The following is a 23776-nucleotide window of genomic DNA, read 5'->3' as shown; positions in this document are numbered from 1 at the left end:
GTTAACCCCACTGGGAGAGAATGAGACCACTACCATAAGTTTTGAGCCAAATTTAAGGCAAGCTTTACTAAATATTGGCCAGGACAATGGACACTGGCCAGGTCCATACCCAGGATGCACAGAGTATGGCACAGAATTACATTTTTTGCTTGTAAAGACAAACCCCCGAGGCTGTGCACCCCCACCTTAGTCCAGTCAGGGGCAAGCACACATGTGCCTCCTGCCTGCCTGTGATCAAGCACATCCTGTGCATTTGGGGCAACCAGCCTTGTTTACTGAAGTGATAATGTGTGACTTGCTATCTTGCATGAACAACATTCCAGGAAGTTATCTGTCCTTGGGCAAGTGGGGCTTACAGGTTAGAGGCATTTCTGTTTTATAGATCTCTTAAGCACAGTAATTTAGACTTAAAACATAATGTTAGCTCTCACACCAGCACCAGTACGAGCAGGAAATGAGGGGTTCACAATGCAGTCCTCTAGCCAGGTTTGCCTCACACTAGGAGCAGGAGCTAGAAGGGTATAGTTAGGTGTAGTTGGTGTAGTTGGGGTGCTTGGTTTAGCACTGGGACACCCAAAGTGCGGTGGAAGGAAGGGGCTGAATTCCAGAGTTGAGAGGGTAGAATCCAGAGCTTTGGTTCCAAAGACTCAGGATGATTTCAGGCCCGCTGTGTGCAGCTGGGAGGACTGTGTCCTCTACAGCCTGAATTTAAGTTGAGAGGTGTGGCCTGAGACGGGGTGAAGCTTCAGGTTCCAAAGTCTAACTTAGGGTCCTTGTGACTCTAAATTGAGGCTGCCCAGGAACGGAGCCTCACCGAGCAGTGAGAGACAAGCCTGCCTGGCTTACAGTATCTGTGGAGACAGAGGAGGTGCTGCCCGTGAGCTCCTGTCTTCTCATCTTGGCTTTACATGTAACGTGGGCAATTACTCATGCCTCTTGGGGATGTGACAGCAAAGCCCCCAGCTCTGCATTTACCTGGCGTGTAGAAGAACTTGAAAAGGTGAGGGTCCTGTGCACCTGTACTGGGGATGTAGAACCAGCGGAAGAAAGGCCAAGAAGCTCTCTGCTCCCTACTCCCCTGTGGCTGCTGTCATCACCGTTGTGTGATGTCATCACCGTTGGGCTGGTGGGCACCCCTGACAGGAGCTGGTGCACCCCACATCTGCAGCCTCCCTTCCTTGCTCCCAAGTCTTTCCCATTCCTGGGGAATGGAAGAGCATTGAATTCTGGTGGGCCAGGGGTGAAGCAGATGACAGTCTGCCTCTATGTTTTCTTTGCCTGCTCTATGCACTGGCTCCAGCTAACATTCCTACCTTGCTACTGGGAATGTGGATAAATTGTGCCAGGACATAAGCATACCTCGCCAGTGTGGGTGTGGGAGTAATGCCCATCATTCAGAGAACAATCACTACTTCTCTACCTGTGTTAGGGTTCTCTAGAGGAACAGAACTGATAGGATGAATCTATATATATTAAACAGGGATTTATTAGAGTGGCTTACAGGCTGTGGTCCAGCTAGTCCAACAATGGCTGTCTCCTAAGAATCTAATAGTTGTTCAATACACAAAGCTGGATATCTTAGCTGGCCTTCAGTCTATGTTGGAATTCCAAAGAAGTAGGTTCTAATATCAGTGAAGGAATGCATGCCTCCATAGCAGGATGGATACATTTGCCAGCTAGAGTGAGGGCAAGCAGGCAAAAGCAAAGCGTCCTTCTTCCATGTCCTTTTATGTAGGCTGCCAACAGAAGGTGTGGCCCAGATTTAGGGTGGGTCCTCCTGCTTCAAATAATCCGATTAAGACAAACTTTCACAAGAATTCCCACTAGCTTGGATTTTAGTTAATTCCAGATGTGGTCAAGTTGGCAACCAAGAATGGCCATCATTACTACCTAAGAGCTAGGTGCTACTTATTTCTGTACACATCTGTACAAGGCCGAGCATACAGAGGCAAGGAGCTTGCCTGACGCAGATGTCAAAGGCTGGGGCTTGGGATGGGCCTCTCCACCTCCAGAGCTCATGTGACTGCCCCAGCCTCCTCCCTAGAGGACCCACAGGGAGGTGTCATGTTGGGATACTGCCCCACCTCCTGGAAAAAAGCTGGCCACAGGAGATGCAAAGTATTGGGCGCCCTGGCTCTTCTGCCTCAAGGAAGACATTGGTTTGATGCCAGGGAGGTCCCTTGACCTGAGGAACTCTGAAGTGACATCAGTGTGACCAAGAGTACTGCACAGGGACAGGCTACACAAGCCTGGGGAAGGCTTACTGGTGGAGTAGGAGTTTGTCAGAATGAAGGAAGCTTCCAGAAGAATCTACATGTATAAAGTGACTGGAGAGAGCACTGGGCTCAGGAGCCCGGAAGAGGTTCTCCAGAGTCAGGGGGATAGGCAGAGGGAAGGTTAGAGTGAGGTTACAGTGAGTCATAGTCTGGGAATGCCACACTAAGCAATTTTTTTTTTCCCTAGGGGTACACAGTCTTCACACAGAATCTAGGCAGATTTTGATCTGTGTTCTAGGAAGATCATTTCAGGTTTAATAATCCAGAGTAAGGGCTGGGCATGGTGGCACACACCTTTAATCCCAGCACTCAGGAGGCAGAGGCAGGCAGATCTCTGAGTTTGAGGCCAGCCTGGTCTACAGAGTGAGTTCCAGGACAGCCATGGCTGTTACACAGAGAAACCCTGCCTTGGAAAAAAAAAAATTCGTTTTTCTCAGTCACATAGTGGCACATGCCTTTAGTCCCAGCATTAGGGAAGCAGAGGCAGGTGGATCTCTGTGAGTTCAAGGCCAGCCTGGTCTACCTACTAAGTTCCAGGACAGCCAGGGCTACATAGTGAGACCCTGTTTTGAAATGTCCCCCCCAATTAAAAAAAAATCTAATTTTCTCTATTATGTGTTCATTTTTTTAGACTTACTCATTTATTATGTATACAGTGTTCTGCCTGCATGTACCCCTGCCCGCCAGAAGAGGGCACCAGATCTCATTACAGATGGTTGTGAGCCACCATGTGGTTGCTGGGAATTGAACTCAGGACCTCTGGAAGGGCAGTCAGTGCTCTTAACCGCTGAGCCACCTCTCCAGCCTCATGTGTTGATTTTTTTTATTCTTTGAAGATTTCATGCATACATACAATGAAATAAAATCATTTTTATTCCCACGTCACCCTCCAACCCTCTGTATCCCCAAACACTTGACTAACTCCTAACTTCATGACTTCTTTTTCTTTTTTGTTTATTCTTTTTTTTTAACTTGATAACTCATTAAATCCAATTAATACTGCTCATATGTGCATGTGGGGTGGCAGGGGGCAGGAGGCATCCACTGAAGCATGGGAACTCAGTTGTCCACACCCTCGAATGATTCTCTCTTCCCCAGCAGCTATCAACTACCAAAAGCTCCTTGGTGTAGGGTGAGACTTGGAGATCATCTACCCTGTCTGAGGGGTTTTAGTCACCTTGATCTCCTGTAGGTCTTAGTCAGGGAACTACAGCTGCTGTGAGTTCATGGTGAGCGCAATGGCCATGTCATGTCCAGAGAGAGCACTTCACACCACTCCTTCCCATTCTCCAGCTCTCACCATCTCTCTGCTGCCTGCTCCTCAAAGTTCCCTGAGCCTTAGCGGGCATGGGGAAGGTTAGTGGTTATTAAGATGTCCCATTTAAAGCCGAGCACTCAATCTGTTCTTCACAGCACTTTGACCAGTTCTGTGTCTCTGCATGCTGCAGAAAGGAGTTTCTCTGACCCGGTTTGAGAGAAGCCCCAGGTCTGTGGGTGTAAGCATAAACCTTTCACAATGTGACCATTCAGAAAAATAAGATCTACTGGTGTGCCTCAGTGGTTCTTAGCAATTGCTTGATTTAAGGTTTAAAAGGAACTCAGGACAAATGGCTACCTTTGGTGGATGTTAGCATACTAAAGCGCTGGCCTCCAGACTTCCTCAGTATCCCAGCTACCAGTGGGTCTTTTCACCACGCCCCACACGCATAACTTATGCTCATAGGCTTCCCTCCCTCCCCTTCTCGGTCCCTGTAACACTGCCATTCCGGCTATGCTCCCTCTCTTTTGTCTTCCTCTCAGGGCCCTCTCTCTCTTAATCCCCCCACTCGACCCCTGACTCTCTCTGTCTTCCTCTCACCTCCCTCCTCCCACCTGGCTCCTCTCAGGCCTGGTCCAGTCTGCTGGCCATGTTTAATTTACTACTATCTCTCTCTGTTCTGGACTATTCTAGATGCCTCTGGCTCTATTCTCCCTCATATCTACAATAAAAACCTTCCCCTCAACCATACCTTTGGTAGAAGGAAACGGGTGCCAGGATTTGGGGGAGTGGAGTTTCTTTCAGACCCGACACAGGTAAAGGCTTCCACATCCGAGTAGCTAGCTGTAGGGACCTTCGCATCACTTAGCTGCTTGTGAGTCCTGGAGCACATTCTGGACAGGGAGGGCTCTAGGGAGAAAGGGAAATGTGATATTTTATTTGTATTAAAATGTTATTTGTATGTTAATAAATAAAGTTGCCCGGGGGTCAGAGCTATTAGCAAGCCATAGGAAAGCAGGGCAGTGGTAGCGTACGCTTGTAATTCCAGCACTTGGTAGGCAGAGCTGGGTAAGTCTCTGTGTGTTCAGGGATACAGCCAGTATTGGATACACATGCCTTTAATCTTAATACCAATCATGGAAAACCTGGAGGCCTATACAGACAGGCCGTGAGGAGGCGGTCATGTGGTTGGGTTTACAACCAATGAGAAGGCAGGACAGGAACTCTATATAAAGACTTTAACACGGGTAGCTCTGGTTCGGAGAGGTAGGACCACCGCAGGAGGAAGGGTAAGGTTTTAGCTCTTAGCTCTGACCTCTTGGCTTTCTTCTTTGCATTGGTTCTGTGTTTATTGTTTGATGGGAAGGTTGGATCCATCTACAGGGATAGGGGCTGTGTTTTGACTTGGCTTCTTCACGTTGTGTAACCATTTCTTTCCAATTGAAACTTCCCCTCCTTGAAGAGGGCAGAAGCTCATGCAACTCACAGGCTCAGGGAGCTTAAGAGAGTCACAGCCGGGCGGTGGTGGCGCACGCCTTTAATCCCAGCACTCGGGAGGCAGAGCCAGGCGGATCTCTGTGAGTTCGAGGCCAGCCTGGGCTACCAAGTGAGTCCCAGGACAGGCGCAAAGCTACACAGAGAAACCCTGTCTCGAAAAACCAAAAAAAAAAAAAAAAAAAAAAAAAAAAAAAAAGAGAGTCACAGGACTACAAGTTCCTTTCCAAGGTTGTAGAAGCAGTAACAGTTACTGGGGACAGGAAGCACCCTTTTGTAGAGCACACTGCATCCAAAAGGAGAGATTTTATGAATTGACACCAGGCTGGAGGACCAAGGTTGATTGATGATGTCATCCATGCTCTGTAAGTAACACCAATAAACTTACTGGTTCACTAGGTTAGACGTGGGTAGCGTCATTTCTTTGGTCAATTATTGGTGCCTTATCTGGGGTAAATAGATGTCTGTTTGCCAGGCATGGTGGCACACTTGGGAGGCAAAGGCAGGTGGATCTCTGTGAGTTCAAGACAGCCTGATCTACATAGTGAGTTCTAGGACAGCCAGAACTACAAAGTGAGACCCTATCTCGATGATGATGATGATGATGATGATGATGATGATGATAATAATAGATGTCTGTTGATATCTTCCCAGGAAAATTCATACAACATTCATTTTCCTTTGATTTCATCTGTTGGCATTCTGGCCCGCCCCTTGGGGACCTGCCCTGTGTTCTGAGTAAAATAAAGCCTCTTTTAAGGAAAACCCCCTCCCTTCTTCTCCTTCCTCCCTTTCTCACCATGAGGTATGCACACCTCCACTTTTCCTCTTTCCCTCCCTTTCTCTCCCCCCCCATCTTATGATAAACTCTCCACGTGGATGTGGATGCTGTGTCTGCATGGTATTAGTGACTTCCACTGTGCTATGCTGCTGCCCGCCTAGTCTGCATGGTGTATCTCCTCACCCACCAGGGCATCTTGATCCAACCCAGCAAGGCACAAGCTGACTTTGAACTCAAGAGTCTCCTGTTTCAGCCTCTGAGTGCTGGGACTAAAGATGGGCACCATCATGCCAGGCTATCTGTTGAATTATTTTTTCTAGCCTATTGACAGTGATTAGGAGTAAGGCCACTTCTTTTTTAGGGTTAGATAAGGAAGAGACAGAAAAACCGTTACAGCTGGCAAGGCCAGCTTCTCTATGAACTCAGGACAGGCAGAGGGCTAACTTTATCTCCTAAGAAGGAGATATCTGCAGCGCTAGCTTCCTGACAAGCCTTATCAGAAAAGGTCAGTACAGGAGCTACTCAAATGCCGGAAACTCAGCTCAGAGGCTGGAAGGCTAACCCAGAGAGTGTGAGTTTTAAAGGCTCTGTCTTGCAAAGATAATGGCCAGATCGACAGCCAGCCCTTGCTGTCCTCACTTGGTTTTTTCCCCTCTCTGACCTGGAAACTTGGAGCAGTGCTTTCCTCCCTTATTTCTTACCCAGAGTTCCCCACACCCACTCAGTTCAGAGTCCTCAATCCCTACTTTACTAACAGGTCCAGCCCATCAAACTCATATACTGGGGACAGTTGGACTCAGCCAAGGAACCAGGGGGCAGCTCACTTTCAAGTCCCCTCACTTGAGCAGGAGAGAACTCTGTCCTCTTCCTGTCCTTGCTCATCATTCTTCACAACTCTGAGACAATGGACCTGGGAACCACTGGCTCAGAATGACTTGGGTGGCTGTTGAGTTTCCTGACCTCTCGTTCTCTCGGCTAAGAACATCTGAACCAAGAAACAGACTCAGTTTCCCTCAGAGAATCCTCAAACCCTGTGCCAGATTGAAGAACAACTCTATGGAGGTATATTTTATACCATATATTTTACGGCTCAGTGGTTTTTAGTCAGGACAGAATTGGGGGCTGGAGATGGCTCAGTGGTTAAGAGCACTTGCTGTTCTTACAGAGGACCCAGATTCTATTCCTAGCATCCACATGGTGGCTCACAACTGTCTGTAACTCCAGTTCCAGGGATCTAACACCTCTCTGGCCTCCATACATACTAGGCACTCAGAGTCAGGGGCAGACGCAGGCATGTCTCTGTGAGTTTGAAGCCAGTCTGGTACACAGTGAGTCCCAGGCCAGCCAGAGCTACTGAGTGAGACCCTGTCTCAACCTCCCACAAAAGACCCCCCCCCCCCAACTCCAAAAAGACAAAATACAATTCTCTGATTAAACAAGGAATACAAGGAGGGTTTGTTGTTGTTGTTGTTGTTGTTGGTCTTGTTTGTTTGTTTTTTGAGACAGGGTTTCTCCGTGTAGCCCTAGCTGTCCTGGAACTCACTCTGTAGACCAGGCTGGCCTCAAACTCAGAGATTCACCTGCCTCTGCCTCCCGAGTGCTGGGATTAAAGATGTGCGCCACCACTGCCCAGCTTGGTATATAAGGAGTTTTATGTTGTTGGAGTTTTGTTGTTGTTAAGAAAATCATTTACCACCAAATGGTGCTGGCATATCTTTATACAGAGAAACCCTGTTTCGAAACAACAACAATAAACAAATGAACAAACAATAACAAATGGAAAATAATTTACCACTTGGGTGGCAGAGGCAGACAAATCTCTGAGTTTGAGGCCAGCTTGGTCTACAGACCGAGTTCTAGGACAGCCAGGGCTCAGGAGAGAGAACCTGTCTCATCAACAACAACAAAAAGAGCTGAATGAGGGGACTGGAGAGATGGCTCAATGGTAAGGAGTATTTGTTACTTTTTCAGGGGGACTGCAGTTCAGTCCCAGCACCCACATTATAGTAGCTCAAAACCATTTATAAACTTGTAACTCCAGTTCCAGAGGCTCTGTCGTCCTCTTCTGGCCTCTGCAGAAACTGCATGCATATGATGGATAAATACATGCAGGTAAAACACTCAACACATTTTAAAAAAAAAAAGCTGAATGAGCATGCCACTAAAGGAGAAGGGGGGTATTTTCAAGGAACTTTCCCAATACCATCTCCATTGGACATTAACCAAAATGTAAGAAAGGCTCCCACAGGCTCATATAGTGAAAGGCTTAGTCACCAAGGAGTGCACTATTTGAAAAGGATTAGGAGGTGTTGAAGGGACTCTGGCCAGCCCCAGCATGGCAACCATGGCTCTGGCAGACCTTATCTTTTTCCTTCGTTCACTCTGCTTGTATTTGGAATTTTCTCTGGGCTGCCAACTAGCTCCCAAATAAAGATAAAAAACTTATTATTAATTATGAATGCTCAGCCTTAACTTAGGCTTGTCCCACTAGCTCTTTTAATTTAATTTGATCTGTTTCTATTCATCTGTGTTTTGCCTCAGGACTTTTTACCTTTCTTTCATTCTATATGTCCTACTTTCCTGCTTCCTCTATGTCTGTCTGTCTGGCCCTTGGTGTCTCCTTGGCATCTCTTTTTCTTTCTTCCTTCTTTCTTCCCCAAACCTAAATTCCTCCTCCTACTTACTATCTCTGCCCAGAAGTCCCACCTATACCTCTTGCCTAGCTATTGGCCATTTAGCTTTTTATTAGACCAATCAGGTGCCTTAGGCAGACAAGATAAACAAATGCAACACATATCTTTACATAGTTAAACTAATATCCCACAACACTCTGCCTTGCTAAAAACTGTTACAGTCCTAAAGCCAGCCACCAAGTTCTAGTCCCCTATTTGGCCACTTCCTCCTCCTGAGGCTGACTACTAAGGTCCTGCTATCAAAGTATTGAAGTTCAGCAATCAAAAGCTGCCTTTGGCTCACCTAATTACCATGCCCAATTGAAATTGAACAATTCATCCTAACAGGGGGGTTCCCCTTTTATCTTTATAAACTGCCATTTTCCTATGGGCCATGTCTGTTTCCTCTCTATCCAGAAGTCCGTTGCCATCCCCACTAGACAAGTTCCCCTGCTCCCTCTCCCTTGTCCCTTCCCCATTCTCCCTTGTCCTCTGTCTCCTGCCTGTGTCTCTTTTTCCCTGGCCTCTCTCCCTCTCGCACAAATATCCTCTGTGCTGAGTACCTGGTCTTGGGAGTCTGATCCATACCATCCTTTCAGGTGTGGCCTAGTTGGAGTAGATATGGTCTTGGAAAGAAGTGTGTCACGAAGGGGTGGGCTTCAAAAGCCTATCCAGGCCCAGTCTCTCTTTCTCTTGGCTTTCAGATCAGGATGTAGCTCTCAGCTACTGCTCCCCTCCATGCTTCCCACCATGATGATAATGGACTAACCCTCTGAAACTGTAAGCAAGCCACAATTAAACGCTTTTTGTTTTGTTTTGTTTTTGGAGACAGGGTTTCTCTGTGTAGTTTTGGAACCTGTCCTGGACTTGCTCTATAGACCAGGCTGGCCTCGAACTCACAAAGATCCGCCTGCCTCTGCCTCCCGAGTGCTGAGATTAAAGGTGAATGCTTTTTTAAGTAAGAGTTGTCTTGGTCATGATGTCTCTTTACAGCACGACAACAGTGACTAAGACAATAACATTGAATATTTAGTTTTTTGTTTGCTTGTTTGTTTTGTTTTTGTCTTTTTTTTTTTTTTTTTTTTTTTTGAGACAGGGTTTCTCTGTGTAGCTTTGCGCCTTTCCTGGATCTTGCTCTTTAGCCCAGGCTGGCCTAGAACTCGCAAAGATTCACCTGGCTCTGCCTCCTGAGCGCTGGGATTAAAGGCGTGCGCCGCCATGGCCAGCTTTTTTTTTTTTTTTTTTTTTTTTAGCATAATATACTTCTACACACACACCAGTTACTCTCTCCAGTAAAGGACTAGGAAAAGGAAAGTGTAGGAGTCTAGAAGACTGTGTAGTAGTAGTTCAGATGGAATGGGCCAAACAGCAGCTTTTTGTTTTGTTTCTGTTTTTGTGGGACAGGTCTTACTACGTAGCCCTGGCTGTTAACAGCTCACCGTGCAGACCAAACCGACCTCAAACCCACAGAGATCCACATGCCTTTTCCTCCCCCATGCTGAAATTAAAGGCATGCATTACCATGCCAGGCAAATTACAGATTTTTACCTGATCATCTATTGGTATAGAACAAAATTCTGGAGCAAAGTGGCAAGTTTCATTTTAGCATGCACCTCCAGTCTGCTGACGGATTAAGTCCATTGTATCTTGGGCCTCCACTTCCAACTGTGTGGGTGAGTGCTTTTCAAATAGGAATCTGACCTGCCTCACTGACAGACATTGTTGTTCCTAATGGACTTTCATTAGTTTACTAAATGCCTCTACTCTTAAACTGTATTACAGAGCCATACTGCCCCACTACTTTCAAATTAATACCATCACTGTGGTCAGGCTTGACCTCTTCCTTGGGTTTTTCATTGGGCTTGGTGAGCATGGGGGAGTCTCCTCAGCTGCTGCTTCACAAAGGAGGTACCAGGTCTGCACCGAAGAAGCACAAAAGCAGCTGAACAATCCAACTTTAAAACTGTTCCATTGCCTCCCAGAGATCTGCTGTGCCCATGTACAGTCGGCCCATGTTCATCAGAGCTGTAGATGACACTCGGGTCAGGTAAAACCAATTAATATTACACGCTTGCATTTTCTGGATGTCTGACTCTTAGCTTGCTGTAGTTTATTCATGAATGTTTGTGCCAACTTGGCTCCAAGTAAACGATACAATGATACACACAGTTATAGTTTAAAAAATAGTCAAGGTGTTATAACTTTCAGATTTATCATCTATCAGACTCTTTTGTTTCTTTTGCTGTTGCTGATTTTTAAAAAATTGCTTATTATTTTTGTGTATGGGTGTTTGGCCTGCATGTCTCTGCACTATGTACATGCATTGCCCACAGTGGCCAGAAGAGGGCATTAGGTCCTGTGGAAATGGAGTTACAGTCAGCAGACATGTGGATTCTGGGAGTAGAACTTGGGGACTCAGGAAGAGCAGTCTGTACTCAACAGCCGGATCCCCTTTCCAGACCCACTGTTGCTGGTTTTTGAAACAGGGTCTCAGTATAGAGCCCCGGCTGGCTTAGAACCCACTAACTGGACCACACTGGCAGCGACTCAGAACATACACTTGCTTCTTTTCCCTGTTCCTGGGTTTAAAAGACTTCGGACACCACAACAATCTCTCCGGCCCAGTCACCTGTGTTTGGCCAGTCGTAATCCCAGACACGAATTCTCCCAGTCTATTTTCTCTTTCTTTTTCCTTCTCTTTCCTCTCTCTCTCTCTCTCTCTCTCTCTCTCTTCTCCTCTTTTGTCCCTCCCCTCCCCTCTCCTCCCTCTCTCATTCCTCCTCTTCCTTCTTCTTTGTTTTTTAGAGAGGGTTTCTCTGTGTAGCCCTGGCTGTCCTGGATCTCACTCTGTAAACCAGGCTGTCCTTAACTCACAGAGATCAACCTGCCTCTGCCTCCCAAGTGCTGGGATTAAAGCCCTGTGCCACCACTGCCCAGCAATTATTTGTTTTTCTGTTTAAATTGTTCCATCTTTGGGTAGTAGGAGCCAGTTAGGTTCATTGGTCGTTCTGACATTTGACAACTTCCTTGCATGTTGATATGACAAGATGTTCCACCTAATAAAAGGTCTTTTAGATAGCGAGAAAATTTAGGTAAACAGTATGCTCTGTTTTTACCTTTGGGTGTGTATGTTTTTTTAAAATTTCTATTTTTACTTATCATATTGAGACAGTATATCTCAATATATAGTATAATCTGCCACGGGGGAGGGAGAGAGAGGGAGAGGAAGAGAGAGAGAGAGAGAGAGAGAGAGAGAGAGAGAGAGAGAGAGAGAGAGAGAGAGAGAGAGAGAGAGATTGCTGAGTGATGTTGGCGCACGCCTTTAACTCCAGCACTCAGGAGGCAGAGGTAGGTGGGTCTCTGAATTCGAGGCCAGCCTGGTCTAGAGAGCAAGTTCTAGGATAGCCAGGGCTGTTACCCAGAGAAACCCTATCTTGAATCCCCTCCCCCTGAAAAAGGGGCAAATTTCTGGCAACAAGCGCCTGTCACTGCAACTTCAATTTTGCTTCCTGGCATTAGTATAAAAAAGAACCTGCTCCTTACTGGCATTTCACCCACCAGGCAAGGGGTTGGCTTTCTTCACCTATGAGAGAACAGAAGGCACTTGGTGGCGAGGTGCGCTTTATTCAAAGGGCCAGAGATCTGAGAACAGTGAGGGTTATAATCCTTAAAAAACCGACTTAAAGCCGGGCGGTGGTGGCGCACGCCTTTAATCCCAGCACTCGGGAGGCAGAGCCAGGCGGATCTCTGTGAGTTCGAGGCCAGCCTGGGCTACCAAGTGAGTCCCAGGAAAGGCACAAAGCTACACAGAGAAACCCTGTCTCGAAAAACCAAAAAAAAAAAAAAAAAAACCGACTTAACACTCCATGTCAAACTGGCACGAAGTTTTACAGGGAATGAAACAGTTAATTTTCAGTGCTCAAGCTTTGCACTTCCCGAAATACTAAATCTGGCTAATGTTGAACGGTTTTAACTCTTTGCGCTCCTTCAGCACTCCACCACCACCAAACAGCTCTTAAAAATATATGCATGCAGAGCAACTCAGAACAAACTACTAGTGCATGCTGCAGGTTCCTTTCTATGATATAACACAAAGTCCTCCTCTACAAGGACATTTAAGCATGCAATATGGTTGCAAGTGAGAGGACTAAGGACACGGAAGTGCCTGGGAAAACCTGGCAGATGTACTGTGAAAAATGATAATCAAAAACACCCACCACCAAATCCCAGGGCTACGCTCGCGGAAAGCGTCGCACCCGCAATTACGTATCCTAGGAGCAAAGTCGCTTAAGATTGGTAACAAGCGCCTGCCCCTGCAACCTCCATTTTGTTTCCTGGCAGAGAATAAAATGGACCTGTGTCCCACTGGCATTTCACCCTTCAGGAGGGCGTCGGTCTCTTCACCTTCGAGAGCACCTGAGTGGTAACCTGGCGGTAAGGAACCAGAGCAGTGCCAACGCAGGTCAAGAAAAACCTTGAACCCGGAATGCCCTCACTCAACATGGCGGCCGAGAGGACATCTGCGCATGCTTACCCCTCAGTCCCCGCCCCCTAGGGGCGGGACTACAGTGGGAGTGGGACCGAAGTCAGCGGCCCTTGCCTAAGTCAGAGTCGCCTTTGGCGTCACCGGGCTCCAGCCTGTGGAGAAAGCATGGAGCCAGTGCCTGTGTCCACCGACGGCGGGGACAGGCCCGCGGCCCCCTCGGGCCTGTCGGCTTCTCAGCGTCGCGCGGAGCTGCGGAGGAGAAAGCTGCTCATGAACTCCGAGCAGCGCATCAACCGCATCATGGGCTTTCACAGGCCCGGGAGCGGCGCCGGTGAGAGCCTCGGTTTCCCGTCTCCCGCTCACCCTTTTGAATCTTCAAGATCCTTCTGCCCCCCAGCCCACAAAGCTTTTGACCCAAAAATGCACTCTGATAGTACTCTGTCCCCGCCCCTAGGTGACGAAACCATATTATATTGTCGCTTAACCCCAGGAGGTTCCTTATTGCTTCCTATTTTCTTGGATCCTCGCCCAGAGATTGTCTCCTCCCTGGCCACAAAGCCTTCGTTCCTGATTCTCCGTGTCCATTTATCCGTGGACAGCCCTTTTATTCCTTATTCCTCGCCTTTCTTGAAGGCTACATATTTTATCCCCATACTTCTCATCCCACTGCGCCCCATATGCTCGAAATGCTTTTCTTTCCAGATCCTCCCCTCACGCCTACCTTTTGCCTTTTGCTTTGTAACGCTTGTTACACATCAGTTTGTCATTACTTAACTATTGGCTAGTACATCCTTTGTGGATCAGGGCCCCTATGGTCATATCTTGGTGGCTGTGCTCAGTGCCTTCAACACTGTCACCTATGGATCTTCTAGGAGAGGTGAATATGTATGAGTGGACGTTCTTTATAGGCCTTCCTTAAAGAGATAATGTACCTCCTGAGATTTCCTTTCATTAGCTGAGATTACACCACTCACTTCAATAACTGTATTTACCCTAAAGGAAACTTCTCATCTTCCACGCAAAGTTTGTGTCTAGTATATTGTTTTCTTATTGAATATGACTATGCTTGGCTTCTCTAAGTTCCTACTTGAACGTTTCCTTTACTAATTGGCTTTCTAGTCATTGGTTGCAAACTTGGTAGAACTCTTGAGATTTCTGTGAGGCGTTAGTGATGTAGTTCTAAACTTCTAGACAATACATATGGATACCATTTCCAGATCGTCTAAAACAGTGCAAGATACATTTTCTGTAGTGATTAATCTGAAGATATTCTTAAAGTATTGGTGTTTGTCTTTCCCAAGGTACTTTTTTTTTTTTTTTTTTTTTTTTTGGTTTTTCGAGACAGGGTTTCTCTGTGTAGCTTTGTGCCTTTCCTGGAACTCACTTGGTAGCCCAGGCTGGCCTCGAACTCACAGAGATCCGCCTGGCTCTGCCTCCCGAGTGCTGGGATTAAAGGCGTGCGCCACCACCGCCCGGCCCAAGGTACTTTTTTATTCTATTCTTTTGCTTTGCAAATTTTATCATTTTAAGAGTTCTCTCTTTAAAAACCAGAACGGCATCCTAAAAGTGCCTGCTCATGGCCGCCCAAGGATGGCAGCAGTGATTGTGCTCACAGCACTCTAGACTCAGAAATGGAACTGTAAAATAGAAACCTCACAAGACTTGAATGATTTTGTATTTTTATTCGTATCAGCTAGTGCAAGAAATTGAGCCATAGCTCTAGAATATGTGGTCTTTTTTATTTTATCTGTGGAAGAGTTGGTCTTTAGAATATGTGGTCTTCTTGGTTTTATCTGTGGAAGAGTTGGTCTTTAGAATATGTGGTCTTCTTGGTTTTATCTGTGGAAGAGTTGGTCTTTATTCCTTGCCCCATCCCTTACTGTCCTTGCATGTTTGCTTAGCAGTTGCATTTCCTATCCACAGAGTTTGGATGCCTTCTTCAGTCAGAATGCCCTTTAAGGGTGGCCTGTTCTAAAGGTGAAGAAGAAAGAACCAATCTTGTTTTCTGCAGAGACAGGATTTATTTTGATTCAGAGACCAAGTGCTAGCAGCATATTTTTGAGTATTTATGTTTAAGATGTTTGTGAGTATTGTAATACACAGGCTTTAATTTTTTTTTCCCTCAGAAGAAGAAAATCAAACAAAATCAAAGCCCCAGGACAGTGACAAACTGAACTCCCTCAGCGTTCCTTCAGTTTCAAAGAGGGTAGTGCTCGGCGATTCAGTCAGTGGTGGAACAACTGACCAGCCCAGTGGGGTGGCAGAAGTTAAGGGTACTCAGCTGGGAGACAAACTGGACTCATTCATCCAGCCACCAGAGTGTGGTAGTAACGATGGTGTCGAGCTCCGACATCGGAGCCGAGGTGACCCTGCAGCAGGTGCGTCCCAGAGGGCGTCTCACCATGGCCTAGAACAGTACCTTTCCAGGTTTGAGGAAGCCATGAAACTGCGCAAACAGCTCATCAGTGAGAAGCCCAGCCAGGAAGATGGAAGTTCAACAGAAGAATTTGATTCTTTCCGAATATTTAGATTGGTGGGGTGTGCTCTTCTTGCGCTCGGCGTCAGAGCTTTCGTTTGCAAATATTTGGTAAGATAAGAGCTGCAAGTTATTAACTAGGAAAATGCAAGTTGAGTTATAAAAGTGGGGATTTCTTGCCAGCATTAACAGACCTATGGGGCTATTTGAAAGTGTATTATAAATCCTGTTCTTTTTTTTTAGTTTTTCGAGACAGGGTTTCTCTGTGTAGCTTTGCGCCTTTCCTGGATCTCGCTCTGTAGACCAGGCTGGCCTCGAACTCACAAAGATCCGCCTGCCTCTGCCTCCCGAGTGCTGGGATTAAAGACGTGTGCCACCACTGCCCGGCATAAATCCTGTTCTTTAACCTAGTTACAGAATGAGAGCCCATTAGTAGTAATTACTAAAATCTGTCTACATACCAGGTTCCATTTTAAATGCTTTCCTAATATTAATTCATTTAAGTTTCATCTTTATGCATTATATGTTGTTTGAACCCATGAAGGAGTGAAGACTCAGACTAAACCAGGGTCACACAGCGACTGACAGGTGGGGTGAAACCCAGGCAGTTTCATCCCAGAACCGAAAGTCCAGATGCCTGTGTGTACTGTATATTAGTAATTTTCCAAGTAGTTTGAGACATTAAAATATACTTCTTGTGGGCCTGTGTATAGGTAGTTGTCTGCAATCCAGAAGGTGTTTCAGCATTGTATAATGTAGAAACATTATAGTAACAGTCTATTATGGGCTGTAGAGGAGTGCAGAAGACATAGGCCAGAGTTCAGGGTCATGATTTAAAGGTTTTTTTTCAAAAGATTTATTATTAATTTATTTTTGTGTTTTACCTCCTTGTGTGTATGTGCACCGTATGCATGACTAGTGCCTACTCAAGTCAGAAAAGGGAGTCAGATTCTCTGGAACTGGAATCACAGGCAGTTGTGGGCCTCCATGTGGGTGCTGAGAACTGAACCCAAGTGCTCTTACCCACCCAGCCACTGCTCCAGCCTCTGAATGTGTTTGATTTGAAGTAGGTCCATTTAGAAGACATTTAAGGAATACTTACTATGTACCAGATACACACATAAAATTTTCAGACAACTAAGAACGACATCATTAGGTGAAACAGATATTAAAATCTGCTTCTATTGCAGCTAGGTGTAGTGGCGCTCGCCTTTAATCCCGGTACTAGGGAGGCAGAGGCAGGTGGATCTCTTTAGTTTGAGGCCAGCCTGGTCTACAATGTGATTTCTGGGACAGCCAGGGCTACACAATGAAACCCTGTCTCGAAAAACCAGGAAAAAAAAAAAAAAAAGACAAACCAACAAAAGACTGCTTTTATGAGGTATTTTCTTAAATATAATCTGCTCAGCAGATTTGAGTGTCTCATGTACTGTCAGCATAGGAGCCAAGAGCTGCTCTTTTATCTAAGGGCTCTGTGTTGTCGTGCTTTAATTTTTTAAAAAATAGATTTGTTTATTTTATGTGTATGAGTGTTGTGCCTGCATGTGTGTATGTGCACTTTGTGTGCACTGGGTTCCTGCAGAGTCAGAAGAGTTTGACAGAGCTCCTTAGAACCAGTTACAGGTGTTTGTAAGCCGCCACGTGGCTGCCACCACGTGGGCCCTGGGAATTGGGCCCTGGGAATTGAACCCGGGTCCTCTACAAGAGCAATAAGTGCTCTTTCTAGCCCCTATGCCTCATTTGTTTTGTTTAAGATTTATTTATTTATTATGTATACAGTACTCTGCCTGCATGTACACCTGCAGGCCAGGAGAGGGCACCAGATCTCATTATAGATGGTTGTGAACCACCCTGAGGGTGCTGGGAATTGAACCAGGGTCCTCTGGAAGAACAGCCAGTGCTCTTAACCTCTGAGCCATCTCTCCAGCCCCCTGTGCTTCATTTGTATGTGAGGGTTTTGTTGTTTTGGTTTTATGGTTATCTTCACCATCAGATATTCAGTTGTTAGCTTCTTGCCACACAACACTGTTTGTTCTTTGGCCCCCTTCATAACCTTTTACATCTTAGAAATAATTATGTAAATTAAGTGCCATTTTGGTCTTTTTCATTTTGTTGAAGATGTCATACTGCCAAACTGTTAAGAATAGTCTGTCAGCCAGGCGGTGGTGGTGGGGATGGTATTGCACCTTTAATTCTCTAAGTTTAGGCTGGGTACGGTAGTGCAGCCTTTAATGCTAGCACTCTGAAGTCTGAGACAGTAAGATCATGAGTTCAAGGCTAGCCTCTACATAGCGAGTCTCTACATAGTGAAACCGTCTCATAAAAAGAAAATAACGTCTGTACGAGAGAACACATTGGGGAGGAGAAGCACCGAAAGAATCACATGACTCGAGGAACGTGTTTTTTAGAGAACGAGTCTACTTCTCTTAGTCTTCTACAGAAACAAGAACACTTTCAGCTGCTGCATTAAATATTTTCCTGTAATGTTTTGCCTGGAATGTGTAGCTTTTGTTAAGTTGACTTATGATATCAGTGATCTATTGGAAACACTCACGTTTATTTTCTGTCTTCACAGTCTATATTTGCTCCATTTCTTACTTTGCAACTCGCGTACATGGGACTATACAAATATTTTCCAAAGGTAAATTTAATCTTTTCTTAATTAATATTTGGGTTGACTCATGACTAAGTAATTGTTAACAATCTAATTTATTTGTGTGTGCATATACTTGTATGTCTATGTATGACACGTGAGTGTGGATGTGCTTTTGTGGAAGTCAGAGAACAACTTTCAGGAGTTGGTTCCCTCCCAGGGAACAAACTCAGTTTCCAAGCTTTCAAGCAATTGATTTACCTGCTGAGCTATCTTGATGGCTCATGACTAACTCATTTTAAGAACCTAAGGACTGCTGGGCAGTGATGGTGGACACCTTTAATCCAGGCAGGTGGATCTCTGTGAGTTGAGGCCAGCCTGGTCTACTGGTCTACAAAGCGAGTTCCAGGACAGCCAAGGCTACACAAGGAAACCCTATCTCAGAAAAAGAAAAAAAAAAAAAAAAAGAACTTAAGGGCTCAGTGGTTAAGAACACATACTGGTTCAGAGGACTCAGGTTTGATTCCCAGCACCCACATCAGGTGGTTCCCAATTGCTTGTAATTCCAGCTACAGTGGGATCCAACTCCTCTGGCCACTGTGGGTACCTGCACTCATATGCACAAACCTATACACAGACACATATACATAATTAAAAAATAAAAATTAAATTTTTTTTGTTTTGTTTTGTTTTTTGTTTTTCGAGATAGGGTTTCTCTGTGTAGCTTTGGAGCCTGTTCTGGAACTCACTCTGTAGCCCAGGCTGGCCTCAAACTCACAGAGATCCACCTGCCTCTGCCTCCCGAGTGCTGGGATTAAAGGCGTGTGCCACCACCTTTCAGCAAAAATTAATTTTTTTAATTGAAGAACTTAAGGGAAACACAGGTGACAATGATCTGAGTCAGAGCTCCAGGGTTAGGGCCACAAGATGGCTCCTCGGGTGAAGATGGTTCTCACCAAGCTGCCTTGAGTCTGATTGCTAGGACTCACATGGAGGAGTAGAGAGTGGCCTACAATGCAGATGCCCTTTGACCTCCACATCTGTACACAAATCAATCAATGGAATGAAAACATTCAAAGTGGCTTACCTGCCAGGGCTGATCTTCAGATTCATTAGCAAATTTTGTAATTCCTTCTGTTGGTAAGAAAGTAAACGAATTTGATTGTTTTACTGTGCCCCTTTTTGGACACATGATAGCAATTCACTTTAATGTTGAGAATGAGAATTATTTGACGACAATCATGGAGCAGAATGATGTTGAACTGATTGATGTTTTCCTAGTCTGCTTGACCACATGTATACATCATTTCCCTGAGCTTGACTTGCCTGACGTCAAAGGTAAACTTCCTTGTAAGTCAGGCTGATGCTCTCAGCTAATCCTACCATTCAGAAGGTAAAGTCAGGAGCATGAGTCTGAGACTAGCCTGGACTACACAGTGAGGCCATGTCTGAAATACTTAAGCAAAAATAATGTTATTTGTGATTGAATGTATCAGATTGTTGATATGTGGCTCAGACCACCCTAGAACGCTGTTCTCCTGCTCCAGCTTCCTGGGATTACAGGCAGATGCTACCACACCCAGCAATTGATCAAAGTTTGTGTCAAGTTTTTGTGCAAAAAATGGCTGTTTGCTTAGTCATATCTAGATCTATGACTTTCTGTGGGTGGGGGAGGGGAGCAATTTTGCATCAAACCTAGGGCCTAACACAGGCCAGGCAAATGTTTTGCACATGGAGCTATATCACAGGAGGAGGGTTTGGAAAAGAAGACAGATCTGGGCTGGAGAGACGGCTCAAGTGGTTAAGAGCACTGGCTGCTCTTCCAGAGGTCCTGAGTTCAATTCCCAGCACCCACATGGCAGCTCACAACTGTCTATGGGATCTGATGTACAGGTGTACATGCAGACAAGTATACATAAAATAAATAAATCTTTATTTGCTACCAGGCAAAAAAAAAAAAAAAAAAAAAAAAAGCTGGGTGGTCTTGGCACACACCTTTAATTCCAGTACTTGGGAGGCAGAGGCTGGCAAATCCCTGAGTTCAAGGCCAGCCTGGTCTACAGAGCAAGTTCTAGGACAGCCAGGGCTGCACAGAAAAACCTTGTCTCAAAAAATAAAAACAAGAGTGGGGAGGACAGATCTATTGCAGTTTGGGGATAGCAGGGTAAGAGCTGAGGAAACCCTGTGTAGATGTTTCTTCAAGGGGAATAAGAGACTGCCTATAAAAGCTCACTTTTGATCAAGTATTCGTTGCTCAGGGCTTTTAGGTGAAAAAATATGGTTCACAGATTGATAAAATTTTGATTTTGTGTGTGTGTGTGTGTTGAGGGTTGGACACAGCACCTTGCTAAGCATGTTTTTTTTTTTTGTTTTTTGAGACAGGGTTTCTCTATGTAGCTTTGCGCCTTTCCTGGATCTCGCTCTGTAGCCCAGGCTGGCCTCAAACTCACAAAGATCCGCCTGCCTCTGCCTCCCGAGTGCTGGGATTAAAGGCGTGCGCCACCACCGCCCGGCACTAAGCATGTTTTACACTTCAGAGCTACACCTTCAGCCCTGTACATTTTGTAAGTCATCATTCTGCATGGTGTTGTGAAATTCTTTCGTATTTTAGGATGTATCTGTAGCTCATTCTCCTTTATCTTTCAAAGATTTATTTTTATTACTTTTGTGTGTATGTTGTATGTGTGCTCAAATACACAGGCAAGTGAGTGATTGTATTAGAAGAAGGCTTCATGTTTTCTCAAGCTAGAATTATAGGTGCACATGAGCCACTCAGCATACATGCTGCTAACTGAACTCAGGTTCTCTGCAAGAGCAGTACAGCTCCTAACCACTGGACCATCTCTGCACAGTATTTTATTGTATGACTTTTTTTCTTTCTTTCTTTCTTTCTTTCTCTTTCTTTCTTTCTTTCTTTCTTTCTTTCTTTCTTTCTTTCTTTCTTTCTTTCTCTTCCTTCCTTCCTTCTTTTTTCTTTTCTTTCTGTCTTTCTCTTTCTTTCTTTCTTCTTATAATCTCTTGTTGCTAGGGAATCTTTGCTATCACTGTACTTGGTATATTATGACCAAAGCTGCTAAGAATATTCTTATATGCATCTTTTTGTGGTCATAACCTTTCAGTTCTATTAGTTAACCTTATAGCTTTTTATGTCTTTAAAATTGGCATATCGTGAGTGCATATTAAGTGATACAAATGTCCCCTCTGGCCTCTGTGGGCACTGGGAACCAGGCACCAGGCATTCATGGAGCCAGGGTTTGAGCCTCACCACCACATGATCTGGGCATGATGGTGCATGCCTCTGCTTCCCATCATTGGGAAGTGGAGGTAGAGGATCAGTAGAGTCTTAGATATGTAGCCAGATTGAGGCCTGTCTGCCTCAAGAAACTATTTTAAAATGAGACCAGAAAGTTAAGAAACAAATGTTCTCTCTCCCCCAGAAGTGTTCTGAAGTGTACAGTGACATCCCCTCCCACGAATGACCAGTGTCTGCTCCTTCCTACAGCAGTCAGGGTCCTGTAGGGTGTCCCTGTGGTTTTGTTTGCAGTGACACACCTAACATTCTTCTGCTTCTGGCTTTTGTTGTGAGACTCAGCTTACAATAGATTTCTCCTCTGCCTCTGACAAGAACCTGCCCCTCTGTGAGGGCTGGTTTTCTCCCCACTCGGAAAACCTTCCTTAGACCTTATTGTATGTGGTGGTGTGCTGGGCATCAAAACTTCCAGAACACTTCCTTGTGCTTTGTTTACATAAGAGCATTGTATGCCATTTGAATCCCTACGTCACACGTTATCAGTTCTATCAGTTTGTTCATGTGGTAGGTATTTATATCCTGACTAGTAACATTTTTCCTGTTTCTTACTTTGTGTTAAATGTCTCTAAAATTGTTACTTATGTCTTGATTCCAAAATAACACAGTTATTTATTTATCTGTTTATTTGGGGGGCAGAGTCTCTCTACAGAGCCCTGGCTGTCCTGGAACTGTGATACTAAACTGACCTCAAACTCAGAGATCTACTTGCCTCTGCCTCCCAAATGTTGGGATTGAAGGTTGTACCACCAGCCTGGCCAAAATGACGCAGCTATAAACTTGCTGGAGGTTATGTTATCTGCTGTTGCCTAGGAATTTGCTGATTTCCCTGTTCTATGCTCAGTAAATGTTGATGTGTTGTTTTGACTTCATTAGCAGTTTTGAAAGCAGTGAGGAGAAATAGCAGCATCCGTCATGTCTGTAGAGCACATGTGGTCTGCTGAGGGCATATGGTTAACTTGTCTCTTCTTGGTACAGGGTGAGAAGAAGATAAAGACCACAGTGCTCACAGCCGCGCTGCTGCTGTCCGGAATTCCTGCTGAAGTGATAAATCGGTCCATGGATACCTATAGCAAAATGGGCGAAGTCTTCACAGATCTCTGTGTCTACTTTTTCACTTTCATTTTTTGTCATGAACTGCTTGATTATTGGGGTTCTGAAGTACCCTGAAATCCGAAGAACTCAGAAGAAGTTTACAAAGTGAAAACGATTTCTCTTCTACATTACAGTGTCTCTAAAGGGGACAAATTGATTTATATCTTTATGAAATTCTTTTACTTTACAGAAAACCAACTTATTAGTTTCCCTGATTTAAAAGGGTTGACTTTGTATCAGTACTGGTATGAGTAACCAAATAGAGTAACAATATCATTAATGACTTTTCTTGTTTAATTAGAAATCCAGTCTTATACCTTTCCCCTAACTTCTGACATTTATAATCCCTCTTGTGGGACTGGGCTAGTACTTTGAGGGGAGTAGATAAAGTGATCTCAGCCTGCCTAAAGGACTGTGACTTGTATTTGTGTCATTCTATCCTGAGAAATGAAAACATCCTAAAAATAAAGTGAATGGAATTGAATTGTCTAATGTTAAGACTGCATATTTTGTTTTTGTTTTTTTTTCGATACAAGGTTTCTCTGCGTAGCTTTGGTGCCTGTCCTGAACCTTATTCTGTAAACCAAGCTGGCCTTGAACTCACAGAGATCTGTCTGCCTCTGCCTCCCGAGTGCTGGGATCAAAGGCGTGTGCCACCATTGCCTGTCTTATTTTTAAAAGTTTTAACCCAAGGCCCGAAAGTGGTAGCCATCCTTATCCGTTCTTCAGTTAACGTACAAATAGTAAGTCAAGAAACAGTTCAAGTTCATACATGTGGGGCACAGTAGTGTAGGTCAATGACAGAATGCTTGCCTAGCAGCGGATCTCTGATGGGGACGGGGAGTTACACAAATGAATGGTTTTTTAAAAAGTTTATAGTCTATGCATCTTCTACTCATCTCTTTTTTGTTTCGATTGATTTATTTTTATTGTACGTGTATGCACGTCCTACCTGCGTATCTGTCTGTGTGCCATGTGCATATCTGGTGCCCGCAGAGACCAGAAAAGGGAATCTGATCCCCTGGAGACCCAGGCAGCTGTGAGCTGCCCCGAGAGTGCTGGGAACTGTCTGCAAGAGAAGACAGCAGTTGCCCTGAGCTGTTGAGCTATCCCTCCAGCCCTCGTCATAAACGTTGTAATTGTATGTTTTTGTCGTTGTTGGCCCGGCCTCGCTGTGCTGCTGTCAGACTCGGGCCTGTGCTCCGACACTGAGCTGCATTCCGAAGGGTTTTAAAGGTTGTGTTTATTAGATTGATTAAATTTATTTTGCGTGTTTTGTGCATGTATGTATGTGCACCATATATGTACTGGGTGCCTGTAGAGGTAAGAGGGCATTGG

At 45.1% G+C, this 23776-nt stretch overlaps 1 protein-coding gene, 1 long non-coding RNA gene and 1 pseudogene across 3 annotated transcripts; 1 reads left to right on the top strand and 2 right to left on the bottom strand.

The window, feature by feature from the left end:
• Nucleotides 1–35: 35 nt before the first annotated feature.
• Nucleotides 36–12994, bottom strand: LOC128103321 (uncharacterized). Of its 2 annotated transcripts, none has more exons than XR_008215669.1 (2): nt 12886–12994; nt 36–4443 (listed from the first exon to the last, which is right to left on the bottom strand). It is a non-coding gene; the product is annotated as an uncharacterized LOC128103321 (long non-coding RNA). The 2 variants fall into 2 exon arrangements; XR_008215668.1 differs by lacking the exon at nt 12886–12994 and adding an exon at nt 12699–12879.
• LOC128103320 (small ubiquitin-related modifier 4-like) lies at nt 9759–11142 on the bottom strand (annotated as a pseudogene).
• Nucleotides 12995–13023: 29 nt separating the features above from the next.
• Camlg (calcium modulating ligand) lies at nt 13024–22922 on the top strand. The gene is made up of 4 exons (XM_052727588.1): nt 13024–13298; nt 15094–15554; nt 18019–18084; nt 22322–22922. Exons 1-4 carry the CDS (start codon nt 13133–13135, stop codon nt 22511–22513), a joined length of 885 nt encoding a protein of 294 aa, XP_052583548.1. The 5' UTR covers nt 13024–13132; the 3' UTR covers nt 22514–22922.
• The last annotated feature ends 854 nt before the right edge of the window (nt 22923–23776 follow it).

This window comes from Peromyscus californicus, unplaced genomic scaffold, assembly GCF_007827085.1.
Source record: "Peromyscus californicus insignis strain IS unplaced genomic scaffold, ASM782708v3 Scaffold_8__1_contigs__length_139910024, whole genome shotgun sequence".
NCBI classification, from domain to species: domain Eukaryota; kingdom Metazoa; phylum Chordata; class Mammalia; order Rodentia; family Cricetidae; genus Peromyscus; species Peromyscus californicus.
This window is presented reverse-complemented; position numbering and strand designations above follow the sequence as displayed.

What these genes read in the sequence shown, in the direction of transcription:
- Camlg (XM_052727588.1), top strand. Translation starts at nt 13,133, where the DNA reads ATGGAGCCAGTGCCTGTGTCCACCGACGGCGGGGACAGGCCCGCGGCC. An exon ending in CAGGCCCGGGAGCGGCGCCG is followed by an intron (nt 13,299 to 15,093) that starts GTGAGAGCCTCG and finishes TTTTTCCCTCAG; the next exon opens with AAGAAGAAAATCAAACAAAA. An exon ending in TATACAAATATTTTCCAAAG is followed by an intron (nt 18,085 to 22,321) that starts GTAAATTTAATC and finishes TTCTTGGTACAG; the next exon opens with GGTGAGAAGAAGATAAAGAC.